General features: G+C 43.6%; 1 protein-coding gene across 2 annotated transcripts in view; it reads left to right on the forward strand.

Moving 5' to 3' along the window:
- Window positions 1-27,657, forward strand: part of ACSS3 (acyl-CoA synthetase short chain family member 3) — a 109,408-nt gene that overhangs the window by 14,569 nt on the left and 67,182 nt on the right. For both annotated transcript variants that reach the window (XR_011363565.1, XM_069974005.1), the window contains exons 3-4: window positions 21,985-22,129; window positions 27,367-27,555. Coding sequence is in view for 1 of the 2 variants with exons in the window: in XM_069974005.1 (XP_069830106.1) it covers window positions 21,985-22,129; window positions 27,367-27,555 (334 nt within the window). In the remaining variant the exon portion in view is untranslated. The remainder of the gene's footprint in view (window positions 1-21,984; window positions 22,130-27,366; window positions 27,556-27,657) is intronic.

Here is a 27,657-nt window from a genome sequence, read left to right on the forward strand (position 1 = left end):
CCGTCACTTTAAAATCAATGGGGTCCATCAGGTTCCATTGGTGCCCATCATGCAGTTGATTGGCCTACACTGGTTCTAGCCCTTAACAGAATTTGCAAGAGAGGTCCCCAAATTAAATTACTGACACAGTTGTGAACCTGGCCTAAGACTGCTCACATTAGTTTGTGCCAGAACATGCCCAATGAAGAATCTGGTATAAGGTATTATCCGGTGAAAAAAACACAAATAAATCTGACCCATCCTTACTCCCGTTTTTCAAAACAAGTCTAAAACTTAATTGTTGCATAAAATATGCTGCGAAACCGGAAAAAAAACGTATATGTGTGGTAAAAATGAATATAAACACAATTTTATTCAGTGTGGGGGGGGGGTTGGTTGTGTTTACGCCATTTGCCCTAGGGTAAAACTGAAATGTGATGTTTCACGTCTCACGTCAGCAAGATTACAACCATATGCAACTTGCATAACTTTTATTTTATTTGACAGCTTTTAAAAAATTAAATGTTCCTTATTTTGCTCTATTCCCATCCTTATAATGCTATTATCCTTTGGTCTATGGGACTCTATTTTCTGTGCCATGATGTATACTTTCTATCGGTACCTTGACTGCGTTTATGCGACTTTTTGATCACTTTTTATTGCAATTTTCCTGGTATTTGATGCAACTAAAAATGCACAATTTGCACTTTAGCAGGTTTTTGCACTTACACCGTTTACCCTGCGAATGTCATAATTAACTACTTTAAGCGATTGTGCCCACGGCGATACCAAATATGTTTACATTTTTTTATTTTTATTTATTAAATGGGAAAAGGGTGTTGATTTGGACTTTTATTAGGGGAGGGGATTTTTTTAAAAATAAAAACGCTAAAAAAAAATAATAAAAAAAAAATTCTATGTACACAGCACACAAACTTCTATATACACAGCACTGATCTCCCATTGAGATCAATGCTGTGTATATAATAGAGCACCGACCCATTAGATACGTACTCTATTTTTTTGGTCTGCTGCAGACCAGATTCATAGAATACTGAGCCGGGATCAGCATCATTCCTATGCTGAGGCCCGGCTTGGTAAGGAGAAGGGATTCCCCTTCTGCGATGCAATCCCCCCCCACTAGACCACCACGGATAAGCACCGCAGGGCTTTTAAATGCAGCTGTCATGTCTGACAGCTACATTTAAATGCTCTTATTAGCGGGCGTGGCAATGGCCTGCACCTGCTAATTGCCACAGAAAGCAGCCGGGATTGCGGTGGTTTACAGGGGAGAGGGGATACGTCATGGGTCGTTAAGGGGTTAATTCTGAGTGAAATACCCCTTTTAATACTATGGTTGGCCTTGGCCCACCAAGAGCACATTGGGCTGTAAATCAACATACCTTTTCAACAAGGTGTTGATATATAGCTTTCATATTCTCCCAAAAAGTGATGTGAATGTAGCCTAAGGCTACCTTGACACGTACCGGATCCACTGCGAAACCCTGTAGTGTGAAGTTGAATGGGGTTACATACCCGCAGCGGAATTATAATTCCATTGCAAGCATGTAACCTGGCCCCTTTTAACCCCCGCAGCCTGCGCCCTTAGCATACATTACCTGCTCGGCGCTGAGGCTGCATTTGAGGCTCCTGGCTCCTGTCGATCCCCATCAGCCAATCAGTGCACAGCAGTGCTTTGGGGTCAGGCTGCGGGGGGGTTAAAGGGGGTTAAATGAAAATACTGCTGCAGGTATGTAACCCCGGTACGTGTGAAGGTACCCTAATACAGAGTATTTTTGCATCCCCATTAGAGCCTACCTGGGGATCTGGTCATCAGATCCACTCTCAGAAGGAGATTTGAAGGCCAGCCTTAGGAACAGAAATCCTGTAATACAGTGTGACAGAAAGGAGGTGGTGCAGGGAACCCCCAAACTTGGCTGATGTTTTCACTCAGGAGACTGGAAGTAATCTGGGTTCCTTCCTAACATGTTTTTGCCCCACCTCCCAAAAATGCTATCTGCCTCAGTCCCTGCTGCCTCACTTAGCCACCTAACTGTCCCACATGCATCAACCCATGGCCTTGCGATATTGCTGACATTTCCTGTTTGTAGTGTGGCCCTGTGATGTAGACATCATATTTGAAAGATGACATGTCAACTAGTTCAGGTTTACATTCAATACTAGAAACATAGATTGTTGGCAGAAAAAGAACCCTAGGTCCATCTAGTCCGCCCTATTAGTAATTCCCTTCTTATTATCTTAGGATAGATATATGTTTATCTCTGGCATCTTTAAATTCTGTTGTTGTAGATTTACCATCCACATCTACTGTAAGTTTGTTCCAAGCATCTACTACTCTTTCAGCAAAGTAATACTGGCTGGTCTTTATTTGACCTAGTAGTCAGTATGTCTCTTAACACTTATTGGAATGTGAAATGTTTAGTATGCTAAGCACTGTAGGTAAAAGGCGGTGTGTGTGTGTGTGTGTGTGTGTATATATATATATAAGTTGCTGATATGACATATGTCCTTTTTGAACTTGCAAAATAAATATTTCAGATGTTGTAACAGGTTGCGCTATGTAAAAACTGGGTGAGAGGTGTCCTGCCAATATAATTGTTTTCTAGGTTCTGTCTGTATCTGAATAACAACTTTTACAGCTAAACACTGCATAATAAAGTACAATATTATATTGCAGGCCTTTATGAATAGCTAAATTAGTTGTGTAAATGGCTGTGATAAGAAATGTTTGTATCGTGAATTGCAAATGTTTTACAAGTAAGTAACCCATGCATAACCTAAAAGGGGAATGCAAAGACACTGTTTATTGTGGCCTCAATATACTGTAGGTACAGTATATTAGTTGAGCTTCAGGGTACTGTATAATATACACAGTCAAAGTCATTGAGTTAATTTGAGTATATAATAGTTATTAGTAGTTTATCGTTTAACATTTACTCTGCCTGGAGAATGTTTTGGATCACAGGGTGTTTCAAAAGTATGGCCATAAATCGCTGATAGTCAGCATGCCGACACCAAAGTACAAATGTGGTGCCCGTGCAGTGTCGGACTGGGGTACCTTGGGCCCACCAGGGAATTTAATTCTAGGGGCCCACCCTTCATATACCAAATATAACCAGCGCCTAACTTTCACTTTACAATAGCGTGTTCGCACGGCATTGTGTATATGACCATCAATGCTAGCTCACTGCTAGTAACTTGTCAGTCACTCTGCGAACAAAAGTCCCATGAAAGTAACAAATCTCAGGCAGGCAGGGGTGTTTGGGAACATAATAACAAAAGTATACTTACCCGACCCCTTGCCCTCCTAGCGCTTCCTTAACCCCTTAAGGCCTGAGCCAATTTTTGTGCTTTCGGTTTTTTTACTACTCATGTTTAAAAGGCCATAGCGCTTGCAATTGTTTTTTATTAAATACATTTTTATGCTGTGCATGTTTGCGTCCTAATCACATTCAGCTGCATACGTGCGTTTTTATTTATTATTTTTGGCTGGTTCCGATTTCATCTTATGAAGAAGTCCTCTTTTGTCTAACTGGTCCGGGTCGATGTCCCTTCTTGATTTGTAAAACACCAAACACATATCCTGCTATGATTTTTCAAAACCAGAGAAAAACCATAACAGAAAAATGTCCCATGGGTATTGCGTTTCGCCATTCTCCACTGACTATGAGCTAACATCTGGTTACAGCGTTTTTGACCCCCCAAAATGCCATATTTCTGAAAAATGCCTAGTCCAAGTCCCGCCATATAGTACATGAGAACATACCCCTCTCCCAAAGTTATCCACAGGATAAGGGATAACAAGACCCGTAGAGAATTATTGGAGCACCGTCCCCACTGTTTATTTGAGGGGGACATGTTCCCCACATTCTCGTGATTACTGGTACCCCTACCAATCAGCTTGATATCCCCTATCCTGTGGATTTTAGGGAGGGGGGAAGCTACCTATGCCACACCTGGATGTATGTGTGTGGGGGCGATATACTTTGTCTTGCCCCTGATACTGCCTACACACACGAGCCACCAGATTGAGTATATATTATGTATATTTATGGTGGTGTCCATGGTGCTATGATTGGTGTGACCCTGTCACTTGAAAAAAACCTTTTGACAAACCTTGCAGATGTAGGTATAAACCTTGCAATGCATGTTTTCTCCAGTGCTCCATCCTGCTTCCTCTCATTGTGCAGGTGATAGATCTGTGTAGCAGGCAGATGTCCAGTTTTATGACTCTGCTATATGTGATGGATCCCCAAGATAAACCAAAGAATGCAAAATAAAGACACAACACATTAAAATCAGGTGTCAAAGGGTCCCAATTTTATTTAAAATTACATGACACCGAAAATGGCAGACCCTTGACTCACAAAGAGCCACCCTCCAGCACTCAGGCGAGGAAAAAACCCCTGTGGAGGAAACCTCGAGGGAGCCATGGCTGGAGAGTTGCCCCTCCGTTGGGCTTAGAGGATAATACTATACTATAAATATAATAAACTGGATGTGAGAGAAATCTGGCTGCAATGTCACCTTATTGATGGCTAGGCGGCTGTAGCTCTTCTCCCTCACAGATCCAGGTCCACTTCTCAAGAAGGTGGCGACTCGATGAAGGGGTAGTCTAAAGCAGACCACCCCTTTTCCCTGCTAGAACCTCCAAATTACATCAAGGGTAGGGGGCAGTAAAGTAGTCAAGCTCAAGGTCCTCTGGCGCATTCAGATGGCACTGATCAGGGCGCGTTGCATTGCTTTATGCAACCTTTTTTATGACATCAGCGCTTGTCATCACAGTGCACGGTTGGCATGGTTACTGCAGGTAAACACTTCTGAAGCATCAACCCATTAACCTCTTAAGGACCCATGACGTACCGGCACGTCATGGATCACTGTCACTTAAGGACCCATGACGTGCCGGTACGTCATCCCTTTAAACGGGCGCCGCGGCCGGCCGGGTCCCGATCGGGGGAGATAGCCTGCTATAATACATAGCAGGCCATCTCTCCCTGTCGGCATGGAGGGTTGTTAACCCCCCCCATGCCGACGATCGCCGCTATTGGCTGATAAGCCCATAGCGGCGATCGGAACCTTTCCGGGCCATCGGTGGCCCGATGACCCGGAAAAAAATGGCGGTCGGTGCTGTCCGAGGACGGCACCGACCGCCATTACTGTAAAAAGTAATGGTGGTCACGGTACCACCGTCCCGATCGCCGTGAACGGCCGGCCAGCCGGCCGGCCGTTCACGGCGAACAAAGTCCCCACAAGTAATAAATACCTGCTCCGGACCCCTCAGCTAGGTAGCTGAGGGGTCCGGAGCAGGTATTTGTACATTACTCACCTGTCCCGGGGTCCTGATCGGCGTCTTCCGGGTTCCCGGCGTCCTCTTCATCTTCGGCTTCTTCCGTGAGTCCCGATCGTCTCTTTCCGGCTCCAGCGTCGTCTATTTTCGTATTTTTCCGGCTCCAGCGTCGTCTATTTTCGGATCTTGCGCTCTGCTGCCCCTAGCGGCTGATAAGTGTAATACACGTATCAGCCACTACAGGGATGTTCAGAATGTAGTAAAAAAAAAATTTTTTTCCCAATTTTTTTTTTTTCTATTTTCCGCACCCTATCGCCGCTGAGTGTTGATCAGCATCGCACGAAAGTGCGCTGCTAATCAGCAACTCCTCCTTTTTGGCGTAGGGTGTTTTTTTTTTATATCCTACTGCCACGGTCTGCTTATAAGTGCCGAACATAAGTGCGGCATTCATCAGCAACACCATTTTTGGCGTAGGTTTTTTTTGTATACTTACTGTAAAAAACACGTAAAAAAACACTACATTACACCACACTACATTGAATAAAGTTTTACACTACACCACTACATACCCCATATACCAATCCCCATATAAAGATGGCCCCCAGGGTGTTTTCGGTGTCGGACGCATACATTATTATTGCCTCCGACACCGAAACAGACAGTGAGGATAAATTGGGGGGATCCTTCTTTCCTCCATTCATCCTCATCCTCCTCATCATCCAGTGACGTGTCTGGGAGTAGCGTAGCGTACGCTGCCCCCCAGACACGTCTTTTCCGCCAGTACCGTCCCAATAAGAGATGACGGTATGGCGTGAAATTCTACAAACTCTGTGAGAGTACCTCAGGGTACACTTACAGATTTAGGGTACGTGCACACTGCGGAATGGCGAAGGATAACCCTTCGTGCATTCCGCAGCTGGCACCCGCCGGCGGACTGATGCAGGGGCGCGTCTCCGCCTGTGTCATAGACTCTATCCTATGCATGGGCGGATTCCATTATCCGTCATTCCATCAACACGTTGGACGCAGAGCGGAATCCGCCCGTGCATAGAATGGAGTCTACGACACGGACGGAGACGTGCGCCTGCATCAGTCCGCCGGCGGGTGCCAGCTGCGGAATGCACAAAGGGTTATCCTTCGCGATTCCGCAGTGTGCACGTACCCTTAGAGTGTATGAAGGAAGGGACACTCGAATGCAGCCCCCAGATGCCCCCTTCCCCCCCCCATCCTCGGAGTTAGTGGGGAGATCGTCCGGGAACTGATCTTCCCACTGCTGGATAAAGGTCACCACCTGTACGGGGATAACTTTTATACCAGCGCCCCCTCTTCTAGTCCCTCGCTGCCCTGTAGCTTGCGGCACGATCCGAACATATCAGAAGTAGTAATAAAGCCCTAATATTTAGCAGCCATGGAGCGGACCCAGCGCTTCTGGATATGAAGGACCCCGTATCGCACCAGGACAACATTTTCCAGGTGACGTCCCCCACACTGGAGAACAGGAGACCCCAGAAGAAGTGCAGAGTGTGGGGTAACAGGGGGATCAGGAAGGACACCATTTACCAGTGTGACACCTGTCCTGATCCCCCCGGCCTCTGCATACTGGATCGCTCCAAGGCGCACCACACGTCATTGGGGTTCTACATTATCTAAATTCTGTCGCTTATTCCTATTTCAGGGGTCACGTTGGTCCAGGGATTATTCTGATCGCCATTATGGAGTCGGGGAGGAATTTTTCCCCTGTGATGAGGCTACTGTCGTCTGCCTCACTAGGGTTTTTTGCCTTCCTCTGGATCAACACAGGTTGAGTTTGATGGACACCTGTCATTTCCAACCTTATAAACCAATAATTGGCCTAATACCCCCAAATAAATTAGAATTGTCCCTTTTCCCCAGCTAAATAGGTATGGCTGCCATTCCCATTAGAGGAGGCCATGATGCAATTACAAAGCCTCTGTGCGGCCAGGACAGTAGAAACCCCCCACAAGTGACCCCATTCTGGAAACTACACCCCATAAGGAATCTAACAAGGGGGGCAGTGGGGATATGGCCTCCTGGTGACGGCCACATTTGGGACGTGAAAATGAAAAAAATGGTATTTTTTATTTTCACGGCACATGTCCTACACATGTGCCCATCACTAGTGGGGTCCATATGCTCACTGCACCCCTTGTTAGATTCCTTATGGGGTGTAGTTTCCAGAATGGGGTCACTTGTCAGGGGTTTCTACTGTTCTGGCAGCACAGGAGCTTTGTAATTGCGACATGGCCTCCATCCCCCATTCCAGCCTCTAAATGGCGCTCTGTCCTTTTGGTGACTTGCCCTGTGCCCATATGGCAAATTATGTCCACATGTGGGGTATTTTCGTACTCAGGGGAAACTACCCTACACGTTTTGTGTTCATTTTCTTTTTTAACCCCTTGTGGAAATGGAAAAAAATCAAGGCTAGACCAACATTTAGTGTAATTTTTTTAAAATTTTTACTCTAAATCATTGATCTTGTCTTGATTTTTTCATTTTCACAAGGGGTTAAAAGATAAAAAAAAACACAATGTGTAGAGCAATTTCCCCTGAGTACGGAAATACCCCACATGTGGACATAAAGCGCCATGCGGGTGCAGGGTAAGCCTCCAAAGGGAAGGAGCGCCATTTGGTTTTTGAAGGCTGGATTTGGATGGAATGGATTTCGAGGGGCCATGTTGCATTCAAAAGGCCCCTGTGTTGCCAAGACAGTTAAACCCCCCACAAGTGACCCTATTATGGAAACTACACCCCTCAAGGAATGTAACAAGGGGTGTAGTCAGCATATGGACCCCACTGGTGACGGGCACAAATGTGGAACAATGTGGCGTGAAAATGAAATATTAAATTTTTTACACTATAATGTTGGTCTAGCCTTGAATTTATCATTTTCACAAGGGGTTAAAAGAGAAAAAAACACACAAAATGTGTAGAGCAATTTCCCCCGAGTCCGTAAATACCCCACATGTGGACATAAAGCGCCATGTGGGTGCAGGGCAAGCCTCCGAAGGGAAGGAGCGCCATTTGGATTTTAGAGGTTGGATTTGGCTAGAATGGATGATGAACGCCATGTCGCATTTACAGAGCCCTTGTGCTGCCAAAACACTGTAAACCCCCCACAAGTGACCCCATTCTGGAAACTACACCCCTCAAGGAATCTAACAAGGGGTGCAGTGAGGATATGGACCCCTGGATGACGGGCACATTTGTGCCATGAAAGTGAAAAAATGAAAATTTTCACTTTCACGTCACATTTTTTCCACATTTGTGCCCGTCACCAGTGGGGTCCATATGCTCACTGCACCCCTTGTTAGATTCCTTGAGGGGTGTAGTTTCCAGAATGGGGTCACTTGTGGGGGGTTTCCAGTGTCTTGGCAGCACGAGGGCTCTGTAAATGCGACATGGCCCTTGAAATCCATTCCAGTGAAATCCAGCTTCCAAAAGCCAATTGGCGCTCCTTCCCTTTGGAGGCTCGTCCTGCGCCCGCTTGGCACTTTATGTCCACATGTGGGGTATTTCCGTACTCGGGAGAAACTGTGCTACATGTTTTGTGTTTTTTTTTTCCTTTTATCCCTTTGTGAAAATGAAAAATTGAAGGCTAGAACAACATTTTAGTGTAAAAAATACTTTAGTCTTTTTTCAAGCCATATTGTTTGGAAAATCTGTGAAGCACCTGTGGGGTCCAGATGCTCACCGCACCCCTTGTTACATTCCTTGAGGGGTGTAGTTTTCTAAATGGTGTCCCTTTAGGGGTGTTTTTTAGGTTTTGGCACCCCAGAGCCTCTGCCAACCTGAAGTGGTACAGTCAAAAATGACCAAAAATAACGGAGCCATTGAAATTCACTAGGCGCTCCCTTATATCTGAGGCTTGTGGTTGCGTCAAATAGCGCAATAGGGCCACATATGGGGTATTTCTATAAACTGCAGAAATGGGGCAATCAATATTGGGGTGCATTTCTCTGGTAATAGGTTTATAATTATGAAAAATATTGGATTACAATAAAATCTCTGCACAGAAAATTAAAATTTTCAAATTTCTTACACACTTAGCTTTTATTTCTGTGACTCCCCTAAAGGGTTAAAAAACTTTCTGGATGTGCTTTTGCAGAGTTTAGGGGGTGCAGTTTCTGAAATGGGGTGCTTCGTGAGGCTTTCTAACACACAGTCCCCTCAAATACACTTTAAACCTGAACAGTTCCCTAAAAATATCTGATTTTGAAATTTTACTGAAAATTTGGAAATTTGCTGCTAATGTTTTAAGCTTCCTATTGTCTAAAAAAAATGAAATATAGTTTAATAAATGCCGCCAACATAAAGTAGACATGTTGCTAATGCTATTTAATATATAATTTATGTGGTATAACCATTTTCTGTATAAGCAGAAAAGTTTTAAAGTTGGAAAAATGCATTTTTTCACAATTTTTTCACGCTATTTTGGGTTTTTTTCATAAAGATTCGTTATAAGTATCGACTCCAATTTACAAGAAATGTGAAGTACAATATGTCACGAGAAAACAATCTCAGAATCAGCCGGATAGGTAAAAGCATCCCGAAGTTATTAATGAATAAAGTGACACTGGTCAAATTCATAAAATTTGCTCCGGTCCTTAAGGCCATTTCAGGCTCTGTCCTTAAGGGGTTAATGACTGGTGATGCGCTTTACTGCAGAGGTCACTAAACACACTTGTGACCAAGCAAACAGCTTATGGTTAGGCCACACTAAGAACACGAAATAATATGGTTTGATGAGGCCCATAGCAACCAATCACAGCTCAGCTTTCGTTTCTCAAATCACTTTGGTAAAATAAAAGCTGGACTGTAATTGGTTGCCATGTGCAACTTACAGTCTAACTTCCCCATAGCAACCAATCAAAGCTCAGCTTTAATTTTATAAGAGCTTGTTAAGATATGAAAGGTGAGCTGTGATTGGTTTCTATAGGCAAATTAGACCTTGTTTTGTCTCTGGCAGGTTGGTAAAGCTGCTCCATTGCTGTAAAGTTTATAAGGATGATGACTGAAAACACATGACAGCAAGCTTCCCCATAATGCTTTGCAGTCAGCCCTTCCTCCATAGCTCCCAAAATTTTGGAGGGACACTTGTGCTTCACAGACCTTTCTATACACTACAATTCCCAGCATTTCCTGTCAATAAGTTTAGAATCTACTGGAATACGGTTATATACGGCTGATTTGTTAACATGAAGGAGACGGCTGACAATCTGATATAATTGTACGTTGAAAGGGCTGCCAAAGAGTATTATTAATAAAGCTGTTGAGATTAATAGGGAAGGAGGAGATCCCTGCCTGGAAATCCTCCAGAGTAAAGACAAGCAGTACGGGTGGCATGTTTAACACTACATTTCCCAGGCTTTCATAGGAAATCTGTGATCACCCGATTAGTTGATCACTGGAGAAACTGCACTGACTGTACAAAAGGGGTTGTTTAAAAGTAAAATAGTTCACAGTATTAAAGGGGTACTCCAGCAAAAAAAAGTTTCAATAATTTGTAATTTACTTCTATAAAAAAAATATCCAGTCTATACTTATCAGCTGCTGTATGTCCTGCAGGTAGTGGTGTATTCTTTCCAGTCTGACACATTGATCTCTGCTGCCACCTCTGTCCATGTCAAGAACTTTCCAGAGTAAGTTCCTGACATGGACAGAGGTGGCAGCAGAGAGCACTGTGTCAGACTGGAAAGAATACACCACTGCCTGCAGGACATACAGCAGCTGATAAGTACTGGACGGCTTGAGGGTTTTAAATAGAAATAAATTACAAATCTATTTAATTTTCTGGCACCATTGATTTGAAATAATTTTTCTTAGGGGGAGCACCAGCCCAGCCAGTGTCAGACTGGGGTACAATTGACCCACCTGGGAATTTGATTCTTGGGGCCCACTCTACTTAAAGATATAACAAGCACCAAACTTTTTACATTACTATAGTAACTCTGCACAGAGCTGTGTATGTGACCAGCGATGCTCGCTCACTGCTAGTAACTTATTAGTCACCCTAGGCAAGCAGCATAAAGTGCCATGTCTCAAGGCAGCTCAGCCATTCAGCGGTCATAGCAGACCTTGGCCGCTGAATCGCTGAGCGGCTTTGAGATGTCCCGTCTCAAGCCACAGCTCAGACTAGAAAGCAGCTGCAGGACGGGAGAACGGGACCCAGCGCTGGAACCGGGGAGGTAAGTGACAGGCTGCCTCTATATCCACCCCCTCCCAGGCCACACAGGGAAAATACACATAGCCCGGAGTACCCCTTAAGTTTTTTGAAAGGAGAAGTCCCATGAAACTAACAAATCTCAGGTAGGCAGGGGGGTGCAGGAACATAATAAAGAAAGTATACATACCCATCCCTTTGCCCCCGTTGTTCTTCCTTAATATTCTGATAATGATAGCCACCGACCTCCTGCAGCTCCTCCGGCTGCAACATCACATACTCGCCCATATGGATAGCCCAAACAACCAATCACCGACTGGGATGGACACCGCTGCAGTGATTGACTCACTAAGCAGGCAATCCATCATCTAAGAATGTGACATTGCAGCTAAAGGAGCTAGGGCCATGACATACACAGAACCCGGTCGGAAATAATTGAAAATGACTTCCGGCGGCTGTGCGAGAGAGCGGTGCAGGGTCACGGGGACTGGTGAGAATGGTTTCTTTATCATCTTCCCACACCCCCCTGCCTGCCTGTCATTTGTTAGTTTCAGGAGACTTTTCAGGAGGGGTTATCCAGCGCTACAAAAACATGGCCACTTTTCCTCCTCTCTTGTCTCCAGTTCAGGTGCAGTTTGCAATTAAGCTTCATTTACTTCAATGCAACTAAGTTTGAAACCCCACCCAATCTGGAAACAAGAGAAGGGGAAAAGTGGCCATGTTTTTGTAGCACTGGATAACCCCTTTAAAGGAATCTACTGACACTGTTAGATGCTGTTAGGTCAAGAAGACACATTGTACCTTAAAAATATTTGTCTGTGCTTCTATAGCATAGAAAATGTTTTTATTTTCTGGTACAAAGAGGCAAAGAGGCTTCTCCAAGCTCCTTAATAGCTAAAAGCTAGAAAGTCTCCCAACTCCTTCCTCCCTGCCTTATTGACACCTGCTGGTTTAGGTATGGGAGGGGGAGTTATAGGGGTGTGCACATAACGTGTACATACATATTACATACAAATATGCACAATACATACACACCTCATACACAGATAAAGAAATGCACATTACTTATATGGATACATAGTATGCCCACTATACGCACATCTAAACAAATGCACATTACATATATGCATACACACACATGCACTGTACACACAGACTCACATAATATACATCATGTCCACACACACCGATTTACCTCTGTTACAGGAAAGCACCAGGTACATCTCACATGCTGTCAGATTTGCAGCTCCACTGTGCAGGCTGCAACCCCTCTCCCTCCTCTCCTCCTGTATCCCAACTGCCAGCAGCAGCATATAGAGCAGATGGGGGCAGCCTGAGAGGAAGAGGTGGAGGGTCCTGAGGGAGAGGAGAGGGCTGAGCTAAATCTGCACACTACATGCTGCTGCCTGTCACCCTAGTCACTCCCTGCCTCTATATAATATGGTGAAACCCCAGCTTACTTTATAAAGGCAATGAGTGAAAGAAATGTGTTGGATATGTCATCCTGGAACTGCTAGACAGGGAGGCCCACCTCCTGCTCAGGGGCTCACCAAGGGGTAAGGCCCACTGGGGGATTCCCCTGTTCCCCTGTGGGCCAGTCCAAGCCTGTGCCAGTGGACGTTCGACCTTTGTTATCGCTGTACCACCAGTTGCCCTACAGTGTCGGGTGACCCATCCTCCTAGGGTGACACAAGCCTCAGACTTTGTTACCTGAGTTGAGTAGGGTGGCCAAATTACCTGGTTACACCCACGCTGCGAGATAGAGTACGTAGGCTTGTAGCAACTTTGCTCTATCCAGATCAGTTCTTCTTGTTTCAGGATACTGTCCTACACTGTTAGAGACGTGCAACGACGTGGGTTGGGGTGTTCTCTGACTTGTTTTCTCCTCAGAAAGTTTAGCATTGCATAATAAGAATAAATATTCCTTTGATGAAAAGAAGAGTCTCTGTGTTACCCATACTTCTGTCCACTACCACACTCACGGTTAAACTGCACTGGACAGGTGGGGGACCTGTCAGAGCCAGGGCCCAGCTGAACTACAGCAGGGACCGTCTTGTTGTGCCACACAAACACTTTGTAATATAACTTTTTTTTTTTTTTAAATGTACATATTCATAGACCAATTTGGGTTTTGAGATGCTGGGCAGTAGGTTTGTCACTCTCATAGCTAGATAAGCTTTGTATAGATAGGGGCAGCTGACCTAAGATTTTCTTTGTACTATTAAAATGAATTGCCGTGTCAGCAAGGGAAGAAAATAAAGCTCACTGAAGCCTGTATGAATGAAAGGCCTGCGCTGTGAACTGAAATTCTTGATGCGGGGAGCTGGAGTCACCCAGGAGACACAGATTCCTTATGCTACTTTCCTAGAAAACATTTATTCTTGGATGTATTTATTTTATACTGCAGATTTTAGCTTTGAAAATTGTAGAAAAAAAGTTCTCATTGAAGTAACTTTTCTAAAGTTCATAACAGCAGCACTTTCTTTTTTTTTAATCAAAGTCAAGTTCTCATTTTCTTATTGATTCTATTCATAGATTTTACATGCAGAACATTGATTGAAGGTTCCATAGGGCAGTTCTAGGAATATTTCAGAGAAGAACTTGTTTGAAAACAAACCACAGCTGCCTATAAGGTTACATGGCTCGCTGCGCAGAACTAGATATTTTTTTTTTCTCCACTCAACCGATGATCAAATACAAAGAAAACCCCCCAAAATCATAATGGACAGAGCTGCGATGTTTCTTCACATAAAATGTGAATGAGGATTAAACATTTTTCAATTGCATTGTAAAGGAGAAACAGATTTTTATTACTTCCAGGTACCCATATCTTTTGAATATAAAAATAGGTTCACACAGCACTTATGCAGTATATCAATGGTATACATCGGCATCCCATAAAAAAGGGATTCAGACTTCTACTGCAGCGGGCCCCATTAATTTCAATGGCCCAAACGTAGTCATCTAGTGACTATATTCAGGCTGCTACAGGTGACTACTTTGAAATCAATGGGGCACGCTGCAGTATACCACAGTATACATTAGCATCCTTAGATAATAGCATGAGTGAGGTACTGCATAAACACAGTGTCAATCTAGTCCAAGTATTATTTTCTTGTAGGACCACACCTGATTTGGGCTCAAAGAACTGCTATATGCATGATTGTATTCAAAGACATCAATTAAAGGGCAGCCCAAGCGATACCATAAAAAAAATAAAATGCACAAAAAACATATAGGTGCACTCATTGATCTCCCCCCCCCCCCCAACAGTTTTTTGACACCTTTCTTTCATGTCTATTCCTTCCCTAGCCCCAGATTCAAACTTCTACAAATGATCTCAGTTTTCCATCGTGGCACCTCTCTGGAAAATTACATCTCCCAGGATGCATTGCGACTTAGAGCCAACTGCTGAATACCCACCCCTGTCTTGCAGTATCTGCCCACCACTAGCTCAATCTGCTTCTGCTTTGCACAGTAAACACTGTATTTTTCTGTCAATCTATTCATCTACATAAATTAGAGAAAGAGATGAAACAATAGGGTCTCCTTTCCTCTATAGTACTTAGGAGAGGCTGTTGCTTTCCTGCCCTTGGCCAGGTGATCACTGTGTGATGTCAGTGGTGGGCAGGGTTAGAGATGAGATGTTATAGCTTGCCTGACAACAGAAGAGGCAGAGATCATGTGACCTCTGTCTCAGAAGGGAGTGGAAAGACAGAGTAGTCGAGACAGAGCAGACCAGGAAGTGAGGATTTTCAGAAGCTTCAGGGTGCGAATAAGGATGTACTGCAGACATTGGGCTGTGGCCCCATGTAATAAAAACCTATTACAACCATGCTTACATTATAAGTGGGAACTAAACAGGGTTAAATATTTCTTTAAGGGGTTCTCCGGCCAAGCTGCGGCTCTGCTGCATTCCAGCACTGCCATCCTGTGCTGTGATGTCATAAGTACAAAGCTTACAAAGAAAGCTTGGCCAGAGTACCTCCTTTAACCCTTTGGCGTTGCTGGACGTACCTGTACGTCCAAGGCCACCTCCATGTGTTCAGAGCGGGGCCGCACGGCGGCTGCGCTCTAAACCGCCGCGGTCCTAGGTGCCGCTCGTAGCACAGCTGCAACAATTGGATCTGGATAGTAAGAACTCAACCTAGTAGTACAATCGGTATTGTGGGTGTATTGCGAGTGCACTACTTGGTTGGCACCGAAAAACCATTAAATATATGTATTATTAGTAGGCTCTCTAGCATAACCCCCTTGGAACGGCTAAATCATAATTCTTTAGTATTGCGTAGATCAATGTATATTGTCTTATGAAACAATATGGCGTTACTATGGTAGTGTATAAATACCATTATTGTTTGCATTTATACACTACCATAGTAACGCCATATTGTTTCATAAGACAATATACATTGATCTATGCAATACTAAAGAAATATGATTTAGCCGTCCCAAGGGGGTTATGCTAGAGAGCCTACTAATAATACATTATCAATAAAAAGCCCCCCCTCCCTTAATAAAAGTCAGAATCACCCCCTTTTTCCCATGTTATAAATAAAAATAAATAAACATGTTTGCTATCGCCGCGTGCGTAATCACCCAAACTATTAATCACATTCCTGATCTTGCACAGTAAATGGCGTAAGCGCAAAAAAATCCCAAAGTGCAAAATTGAACATTTTTGGTAGCATCAAATCCAGAAAAATTGTAATAAAAAGCAATCAAAAAGTCCCATATGCACAATCAAGAAACCAATAGGAAGAACACATCATGGCGCAAAAAATGACACCTCAGACAGCCCCATAGACCAAAGGATAAAAGCGCTATAAGCCTGGGAATAGAGCGATTTTAAGGAACATATATTTGTTAACAATGGTTTGAATTTTTTACAGGCCATCAGATACAATAAAAGTTATACATGTTATATATCATTGTAATCGTAACGACTTGAGGAACATGTATAACAAGTCAGTTTTACCCCAGGGCCAACGGCATAAAAACGAAAAAAAAAAAAACTAAAAGAAATTTTCTCAATTTCACCACACATTGAATTTTTTTCTGGTTTCACAGTGTACTTTATGAAAAATTCAGCCTGTCATTGCAAAGTACAATTAGTGGCGCAAAAATTATGGCCTTTTTAAGCACAAGGAGGGAAAAACGAAAACGCAAAAATTGAAATTGGCCCTTTCCTCTAAGGGTTAAGCTTAACCGCATCATGCCTCATGATGTAAAGTATATTATAACAGGCAGGTTATTCCTGCAAACTATCATTTTCTACACTGGTGATGGTACGAGCATAGGAGCTATGGCCTTGTCATCACTAGGGGGTGCAGGCTGTAACACCTGCCATAATAGCTATAATTATGTATTTAACCTTTATATATAAAACGCATGTTCAATACATAAGACTTTCCTATTGAGGCTACTACAGTGTATTTTTGAACTTTAATCTTTAAAAAAAAATACATTAATTGAGCTAAATATCTTTATCCTCTTTAAGACCACACAAATGTTAATTTCTGCTTTTGTTGTTTTACAATAATTGCATTCTAAGAGCCATGATGCTTTCAGTTCCCCATCTACAAAGCCATTTAAGAGTTTGCTTTTTTGCAGTATCAACTGTACTTTGTAATGATACCCTAGATTTTACTATAGGTACTGTGGATAGCTCATCAATGTATTTTGGCTGAAAACCACCTTTAACCCTTCGAGAACACCTGATGCCAGATATGACACCTACCCAAAACTACTTTGTGCCAGCCTAAACCCATTTTTGGTTTGATGCAGGGCATTCCATTTTGTATGTTGGCAGTCTGAGGTTTGTGGCCCAAAGTCAGTTTTTATTTAAAGGGAACCAATCAGCCCATTTGGGCTGATATGGTTCCCTTGAGCATTGTATAAAGCACCTGGAGCGGCCCCTGCACGTACCGGCCGCAGCAGGTGCTTTATAACGGAGAAAATGACTTTTATTCCTCGGCTCGTGACTAGATACGAGCAGGGAAGTAGTCATGGTGGGCGGCTCCCCGCTCGTATCTAGTCACTGCACTCTGCCTGTCAGCCCGCTCAGAGGGGATGATTGACAGGCAAAGAGGTCCGTTACTGGCCTCTCTACCTGTCAATCATCCCGCCGAGTGCGCTGACAGGCAGAGCGCAGTGACTAGATACGAGCGGGGAGCCGCCCACCATGACTACTTCCCCGCTCGTATCTAGTCACGAGCCGGGGAATAAAAGTCATTTTCTCCGTTCTAAAGCACCTGCTGCGACCGCGGCCGGTACGTGCCGAGGCCGCTTCAGGTGCTTTATACAATGCTCAAGGGAACCATATCAGCCCAAACAGGCTGATTGGTTCCATTTAAAATCACAATATTGCACTCCCACTTTAATGCCTACTTGCATCTTGTATGCCAACTACTAGGTATTTGTGGCTGTTTTCCCCATGAATCCTGTATGCCCCCGACCATCACTACAAACACATACACGCAGGTTGGTGCAGTCCCCTGGCGTTCCTTTATTATCCCAGATCCACATCACACAAGTGATGTCACTTGTGTGCCAGGGAGCTGGGAGAATGGGAGAATGAAAGCCGGGGAACTACACTGGGCCAAGTGAGTATGTGTATGGGGGTGGGCCTCTTTTTGTCTAAAGGAGCAATGCTGCCTTCTGCCACAAGAGAGACTGGCAGGGCAGGAAGCCAGTAGCTTCTTTCTCCATTACTCAGAGGGCTGCATCATTTACTGTGAGCATTCATCACAGCAGTTCAGTTATAGGACCAGTTACCTGCGGGGCCCGTAGCAGTGGTGTGGTCTGCCTTTATGGTAGCTAAGCCACTGCAAACACATCCTTTTCTAGGTTTTGGAGTTCTTGAACAGAACTAGTAGCAAATTCTAGTAACACAAATTAGTGGGATCACACAGTTTGAATGAATTCATCCACCAAATTTTAAACATTAAAGATTGGTGGTGTTTAGGAAGTGAAAACCCTGCATTTCTTTGTTTTATAGTTGTGTGAACAAGGCTTAAAGGGGTTATCCAGCGCTACAAAAACATGGCCACTTTTCCCCCTACTGTTGTCGCCAGTTCAGGTGCGGTTTGCAATTAAGCTTCATTTACTTCAATGGAACTGAGTTTCAAAACCCCACCCAAAATGGAGACAACAGTAGAGGGAAAGTGGCCATGTTTTTGTAGCGCTGGATAACCCCTTTAATATCTGACTAGTGGAGGTCCAACAGCCAGCATCCCCAGCAATCCACTGTTGTCAGAGCGGTGGTTCCCACACATACAGAGAACAGAGCTGGTAACAGATACTGTAGCTACAGTATATGTAATAGGGGTGTCTACTATGAGGCAGATGGGCCTTTGGGCCCACTCAGACACCAACCCACTGTTATTGCTGCTATTTCTGTACCACATATAGCAATGCCTCTTTTTGTTAAAGGACTAACTTGGGGTCCATTTACACAGAGATTATCTGACAGATTATCTGCTAAAGATTTGAAGCCAATGCCAGGAATGGATTTAAAAAAAGGAGAAATCTTAGGCTTTCCTTTATGACCTGATCTCTGTTTATAGTCCATTCCTGGCTTTGGCTTCAAATCTTCGGCAGATAATCTGTCGGATAATCTTTCTGTCTAAATGGACCCTTAATGTTTTTTATGAAAAGGCTGAAGCAGATCACTATTTCTCCTTTAACCCTTAGACGACCCTGGATGTACAGTTACGCCATGGAAGTCTGTCATCAGATGACCCTGGACGTAGCTGTACATCCTGGGTGTTTCTCCTGCTATGAAGCGCACTCCGGAGCGGAGCGCGCTTCTTAGGTGGTGGGGGCCGGCTGCAGTAAGCAGCCGGCACCTCACCGTTAATGACAGGATGCAGTGATTGCGCTGCAGCTTGTCATTAACTCCTTAAACGCCACAGGAGTCCCCAGTGATTTACCGATCGGGACCCCAGCAGTGTGACTGCGGGGGTCCCGATTGCTGTATCGGACCGCCGGAGGTCTCTTACCTTCCTCCATGCGGTCCGATCGGCTATCTGCTCACTGAGCCTGCCTGAGCAGATGGCCTATCACACTGATCAATGCTATGCCTATGTATGAAATCAAACTAATGAATGTAAAAGTCCCCCAAAGGGACTTCAAATGTGTAAAAAAAATAAGAGTTTAAATCACGCCCCCTTTCACATTATATATATATATATATATATATATATATATATATATATATATATATATAAAAAATAAACATATAATCTATCGTAGCATGCGTAATTGTCTGATCTATTAAAATATAAAAAGCGTCATTGCGAACTGCGTACAAGAAAAGTGGGGAAAAAAGTGCGTGGATTACCGATTTAATGTTATATTATATATATATTTTTTTTTTTATAAAAGATGAATAAAACGTCCGATCTTCACAAATATGGTATTAGTAAAAACTAGAGATCATGGCGGAAAAAATGACACCCCATAAAGCCCCGTAGGTAAAAAAAATAAAGCTGTTATAAGCGTCACAATAGGCCTATTTTATTAATAACTAATTGCCAAAAAAAAAGGATTTAATTAAAAAAATATATAACATTAGAGAATCTGTGTAAACCTGATTATGGTTGTGTTTGGACTGACCTATAGAATAATGGTATTATGTCACTTTTACCATATAGTGCATTACGTAGACACAGGAACCCCCCAAATGTTACCAAACTGCATTTTTACGATTTCACCTATTTATATCTTCATAAATAATAATATTTGGGATTCCGTCATACATGGTATGGTAAAATGAAAGATGCCATTACACAGTACAACTATTCCTGTAACAAACAAGCCATTACATGGCCTTGTAGATAGAAAACTGAAAGTGCTGTAGCTCTTAGAAGGGGAGGAGGGAAAAACAAAAACAAAATTTGCGCGGTCCACTGGGTCACTTTGGGCCTGGTCCTCAAAGGGTTAAAAATGCAGAGATGCCCTGGGCGTTCACTAATATTGTTCAAGTAGCGGTTGGCAGCAATATGGCCACAGAAATACTGTTAATGATTGCTTCTAGAGAACTGCAGACATTATTAAGTTGACCATATTGCTAGAGCTGTGCTTTGTAATTTTCCCTGCCACAACATATTCTACTACTAAATTATAAATATGTCTGTGTAGGCAACATTGCCTTCTGAGATAAGCACGTCTGGATCCAAAATCTGGCCAGGTGGACACAACCTACACATAACCAGATATAAATATGCAGAATGTGCTTCATTATTTTTCCATAGCTCTAATTGGAGTCATTTTTACAAAACTTCAGTCCACAGGGACGTTGGCCTCGTGGGAAGTATTTTCATTAGCAGAGTCTTTCATCAGAAGGCAAAGCTGTTTTTTCTACTAGACATCGAGCTCCATTAGGAGGATGTAGGACATTTTATTTTCTCTATGCTTTTATCTTTTCCTTGATGAATCTCTAGCAATAGTTAATATATTCCTAACAAATATGTAATCAGTAATTATTCCATCTTTATTTTCCTTCAGGCTTCAGATACTTTGTTCTCCCAGCAGCAAGATAAATACACATCTGAATCATATCCTCATTATTAGAATGTTCTAGCTCAGGTTGTAGCTCAGGTGATTACAATACTGAAAGATAGAGAGAGAGAGAGAGAGAAAGATAATTACATTTTTCTTTTATGTTATGACTATTTAAATCCTTTTGACCTGTTAACCTAGTAACCTTTGGTATAGTAGGGCACGAGAGGGACCTATTGCTAGAATTTCTCCTCATTTGACCTATAACTGCTGGATTACCGTTTCTGTTTGTTTCCCTGGAAAGATCTAGAACTATGTGATTTCTGCTATCATCTCCTGCTGATGTGTAATAGCAACCAGTTGCTTTGAGAGAACACATTACATACATAAATATTGGATGGACACCATGCGCACCACTAAGCCATCATGCTGTGCTAATTACATTTCTGTCTTTATTTCATACATGCAAAAAAACAAAAAAAACAATGGTATAACAAACATGTCTTGTATCTGCCCTTTTTAATTACTATTATATTAGGCCTAATAATCGGGATAGTGAAATGAACATACATCACAGGATTTGTCTAATTAAATGGATTAATATTTAATCTTGTGCACTCTAATAGTTTGGGAGTTATGGAAACAGTAGGCACGGCTGTTTTCATGTTCTCATCTACTTCTCCACTCAGTTGCTCCAACAAGTGGGACTGGGACTGCGGCATCCCCTTTTTGGGGACCCTTATCTTTCAAAGATTGACATGCCCTGTGGAATATTTATCATGGGCATATCCTGTTAAGGATATTCCTTTAAAGATGACCTCTCATCTCCCCATACCTAGCTATTCTTCGTGACTATGTGCTAATGAGATCATAATTCTGAAGTATTTTTTTCATACCTGTGTGGGATATAATATAATCTGTTTTTGAAGCAATCTTTCAGTTAAACTTACAGACATTACATTTTTTTAAATTTATTTACAAAATACCCTGAACATCCTTTCTATTGTAGGTTTATTGGTGGAGAACTTAATGTTTGTTACAATGCTCTTGACCGCCATATTGACAATGGAAGAGGGAATCAAGTTGCAGTTATTCATGATAGTCCTGTTACAGGCATCAAGCAATCTGTCACTTACCAAGAGATCTATGAACAGGTAAAGTACATGTTCATTCTTCAGCGTGGAGAGAGGAGGCGCGCGAGCCTCCCATAGACTGTCATTATGACAGGGAGGCTGGCGGCATTCTCCGCCGTGGAATTCCGCCACTTTTGCTCTGTGTGCGCGGAGCCTTACAATGAAATGTTTAATATTTTGAATAAGTTTTGAATAAATATTAGTGCAGCTTTATATCACTGACATTTCAAGGGTTATAATGCTGCTCATCCACAGGAAATATGATGTCTAATCGATGGGGGTCCAACCACTGCAACCCCTACTAATCACAGGAATGGGGCTTCCCATGTTTCCCCAGGTGAATAGTGTAGTGGTGGAACATATGAGAAGCCCTGGGGCTACTTGTAGTGGGGCCCTTGCAGCTCAGAAACGTATCACCCATCTTGTGGATAGGTGATAAGTTATGAATATAGATTTAAAAAAAAAAAAAGCTTTAAAAAAGATGGTGGATAAAAATGTTGAAAATGCGTCAGTCAGGACTGCAATCAGTCCTTTCTCTTATTGTATACGTTTGTCAGAAATGTGAAGTACACACAATGTCAATCTAGGCTTCAGCTAAGCTGAAATCTTCTTGCACCAATTATTTCATGTCCTTCAGCATATTTTTAACACCAAGAACACTGTACAAGAACACTGTAGTATAATTCTATTTGCGGTGACAGCTTGTCCATTAGCCTGCATAACACTGAATATAAATATCAAGATTTTACTCAAGTTTACTTGTTCAAAACCACAGACCTTTTTGGTAGTTGCAGTGATAGGTTTGTTATGCTCCATGGCAATGCCTTCTGTATAGAGTATTAAATCATAGTAGTTATTAATGCAAAATAATTCTGTTCTATATAAGATCAGGGGCGGTCTTGGCATTTCTGGGGCCCCAAGCAAAGTTATGTCTGCCCCCCCCCCCCTCGACACGCACTCCACAACAATAGACTGCCCCCAGTAGTATATACCCCTTGTGCACAGCTGCCAGTAGTATATACCCCTTGTGTGCTTCCCCTCAGTAGTGTATACCCCTTGTGTGCTTCCCCCAGTAGAGTATAGACGCCTGTGTGTTCCCTTAGTTATATATAGCCCCCCCCCCCGTGTGCTCCAAAAAGTATATAGACCCCCTGTGTGCTGTCCCAGTTGTATATAAACCCTCTGTGTGCTACCCCCAGTCGTATATACCCTGTGTTCTGCCCTCAGCTACATATACCCCCTGTGTGCTCCCCCACTAGTATATAGACCCCCTGTGTGCTCCCCCACTTGTATATAGCTCCCCTGTGTGCTCCCTCAGTGGTATATAGCCCCCCTGTGTGCTTCCCCCACTTGGATATAGACCTCCTGTGTGCTTCCCCCACTTGAATATAGACTCCTGTGTGCTCCTCCAGTAGTATATAAACCCCCTGTGTGGTTCCCCCAGTAGAATATAGACCCCCTGTGTGCTCCACCAGTATTATAAAGATCCCTGTGTGCTCCCTTAGTAGTATATAAACCATTGTGTGCTCCTCCAGCAGTATATAGACCCCTTGTGTGCTGCCCCCAGTTATATATAGACCCCCTGTGTGCTCCCCCAGTTATATATATACCCCTGTGTGCTCCCCGTTATATATAGACCCCCTGTGTGCTGCCCCCAGTAGTATATAGACCCTCTGTGTGTCCCATCAGTAGTATATAGACCCTCTGTGTGTTCCTCCAGCAGTATATAGACCCCCTGTGTGCCATACCAGTAGTATATAGACCTCTGTGTGCTCCTCCAGTAGGATATAGACCCCCTGTGTGCTGCCCCAGTAGTATATAGACCCCTGTGTGCCCCCCCAGTTATATATAGACCCCCTGTGTGCTGCCTCTGCAGTATAGAGACCCCCTGAGTGCCCCACCAGTAGTATATAGACTCCTGTGTGTTCCCCCAGTAGTATAAAGACCCCCTGTGTGCCCCACCAATAGTATATAGACCCCCTGTTTGCTACCCCAGTAGTATATAGACCCTCTGTGTGCTACCCCAGTAGTATATAGCCCCCTGTGTGCTTCCCCACTTGGATATAGACCTCCTGTGTGCTACCCCAGTTGTATATAGACCCCATTCTGCTGCCCCAAGTAGTATATAGACCCCCTGTGTGCTTACCCAAGTAGTATATAGACCCTTCTGTGAAGCTCCAGTAGTTTATAGCCCCCCTGTGTGCTCCCTCAGTTATATATAGCCCCCTTTGTCTTCCCCGTTATATAGCCCCACTGTGTGCTCCCCCATTTATATAGACCCCCGCCGTGCGCTCCCCCAGTTACACAGGCCCCTGTGTGTTCCCCCTCCCATATAGTGTATATAACACAATAAAACAAACACTTATTCTCACTTGGGTCCAGGTGTCTCCTCTTCTCTTCACTCTTGTGGCCGCAAGGGTTTTCCCTGCGGTCACAAGAGGCCGCGCTCCCCTGGTCCTGGTGCCGATGCTCCAGTGATGTCACTGGAGCACCGACACCACAAGGATAGAGCGGCCACTTGTGACCGCAGGGAAAACACTTCCTGTGACCACAAGAGTGACTGACAGAAAGGGATCCAATGGCTCCTGCCCTGTCAGTGCTGCTGCTGCATGTAACTGTGAGCGCTCATTACGAGTGCTCATAGTTACAGTTCAGATCACAGCAGCGAGCGGAGCAGCGGCCCTGTCTAGCGGTCTTGAGCCCAAGAGAAGAGCGGGGCGTGGGGGCCCCCCTGGATGTTGGGGGGCCTCAAGCGATTGCTTAGGGTGCTTGGTGCCAAAGACCGCTACTGTATAAGATCATAAAAACGCTGCATTGAAAGACTCCAGATAATACAATGAACAGTTTAGTAATACACTTTAAATGTAAGTGTCCAAAGCATAGGCTTAGCTTTCTATATTATATTGTACCTCACCACACAATAAAGAATATTTATCAGATGCTCATATTGCTTTAACTTTGTAGTGAACTCTAGAACAGGGCACATTATGGGCATTAGATTTCTGGGGATTATTCTGATTGCCATTGAAGTAGGGATTTTCTCCCTGTGATGGGGCAATTGTCATCTGAATCATTAAGGTTTTTGCTGTCCCCTGGATCAACTCAGTAGGGTTTCCCTATGTTAAACCTAGGATGATTGGCAGAAAGGTGTGATGTCGGTCCTGTGAGGCTCGAGCGGTCACTTGCCAGATGGTGCTGTGGTGGTTGATCAAGATATAGCTCAGCCAGATGGTATACTGTTGTGATGCCAGTGCCAGGGGGGCACATAGGTATGGGGGCACACCTACTTTTATTTCAGAGTGGCGAGCTATAACCTTTCCCCTGTGGTCAGTTACCTTCCAGGCTGTGAGGGGGTCTGTTGGGTATTTATCACGGTGGTCCGGAGTGGAGTTGTGACCCACCCGGAATATCGTCCCCACCACCCACAGAAAGGGTAGATGACCCAAGGATGTGTGGTGTTAACTGTGTAGGTGCAGTGCCATTAGCATAAATAGATCTTCTTAACTATAGAAACACTTTGTACAATAGCTGATAGCAGACTGTACTTGACAAGACAGCTGCTGCTGACAGCCGAGACTTGACAAGACAGAAGCTGTACTGAGGACCTTAGTGTAAAGGAGCTGTGAGTGGTTTAGAGGAGTTTGTGCTGAGAATCCAGAACAGCGGAGAGAAGTTTATACTGCAGGTTCATAGTAGAGGAGAGAAGTGTGTCGTGAGAGTCCCAACCCAGGGTAGAAGTGTGCTCTGCTGGAACTTTTAGAAGTAGAATACTGAAGACTTGAAAATAGATGTTTACTTGTGCCAATGTTTCGACCTTTGTCGCTGTACCACCTTTTGCCCACCAGTTTCGGTTGACCCGTCCTACAAGGGTGACAAAAGCCCCAGACCTTGTTACCTGGGTTGAGCAGAGTGGCCAAGATTTCCTGTCTACGCCTGCGTTGCGAGTACATAGGCTTCTGCGCTGAGTACATAGGCTTCTAGCAACTTTGCTCTATCCGGATCAGTTCCTCTTGTTATTAGGATACTGTCCTGCACCTTTAGACTTGTTCTCAGCGTGGGTTGAGGTTTCTCTGACTTGACCTCTCCTTTGAGTAGCTTAAGGTGTCTAAGTCTCCCATGTGCGTCCGCTCTGCTCAACAACCAGAATAAGACTACACACTAAAGTGGGTATATGCTTCCTCTTCCCATGTGACAACCTCCTACAGGTGGTGGAGAAGAAAAGCATAGAAGAAAGGAGCTCAGAGATAGGTAGAGAAGAAGAGAAGGTCCGCATTGGTGTACAGATCACAACAGTGACATCTTGTGTTAAAACTTAGGTACTGCTTCATTACCACAGTTTACTTGGAGTACAGACTTTTGTGAAGGGTGTGAAAATAAGCAAGACCCGTGGTGGGACACCACAGAGGCACTACATGGTTGCAACCAGAGCACCAATTGCAGAGCAATCACAGTGCACTACATGGTTGCAACCAGCAAGAGTACCATCTGCAAATGGTTTTCTGTAAACTCTCTATCAAACAATATCCCAGTTGTGCCCATTGTGGGTGCTTTTAAAGTGCCATTCTAGTGAGAGAAAAAAACAACTTTTTAACATTTCTTTTATATAGTGATATAACTTTGTAAAATAACTTTGTACAAGGGGAAAAAAATAACACTCATACATTGACTGTCACGTGTTAGGCGCGTCACGACTCCTTTACTTCCACTAATGCCTGTGTCAGGGACTGCAGGGCTGCACAAACCCTGGTTCTGGCATAGTTACATATCGCCAACACTGCCTATTGCAGCATTAGAGGTGCTGATCCTCCCTTAATGTCTATGCTGATACATGTTTTTATTAGAATAGAATTCACTCTTGGGGAAGCAGCCTGTGTCAGAAGCACTGCAGCTGTGGCATGGTAAAGAAGAGCAAGCTGTAACTGACAGTTGTCCTCGCTCATACTGCATCATTGTCCTGTGGCTGTAGTGCTTTTAGCACAGACAGCTTTCCCAAGACTTTATAGAAGCCTCAGTATCGATATGTAACTGTGCTGGGACCAGGGTTTCTCCATAAAGCCACTGATGGCAGCAGATGGGCAGTGCCACCTTTTTGCCAGTCAATGTAAAAAGGTTCAAAAATTCAAATTTTCTTTAATATCATTTTAAATTCTTTATAAAATAAACAGAACAGAAGACTGATGACAAAATCATTTTCGGAGAAGATATCTTTAAATGGTATGCCTGCTGATACATAACCTAAATATATCTCTCTTTTTCAGGTGTCCAGGCTAGCAGGTGTTCTCACAAAATATGGTGTCAAAACTGGAGACAGAGTTGTCATATACATGCCAATGATACCTCAGGCAATGTATACAATGTTGGCATGTGCAAGAATTGGTGCTATACATAGTCTGATATTTGGAGGGTTTGCACCCAAAGAACTATCTGTGCGCATTGATCATGCAAAGGTAAATAATAATTGAGAGAACTCTGCAGTAGCTGTAAATTTCTTTAGCATGCACATCAGATATTCATTTTGGGGTTTATTTTAAGGGATTCTGTTATTAGGT

The sequence above is a fragment of the Dendropsophus ebraccatus genome, chromosome 1, assembly GCF_027789765.1.
Source record: "Dendropsophus ebraccatus isolate aDenEbr1 chromosome 1, aDenEbr1.pat, whole genome shotgun sequence".
NCBI lineage: Eukaryota > Metazoa > Chordata > Amphibia > Anura > Hylidae > Dendropsophus > Dendropsophus ebraccatus.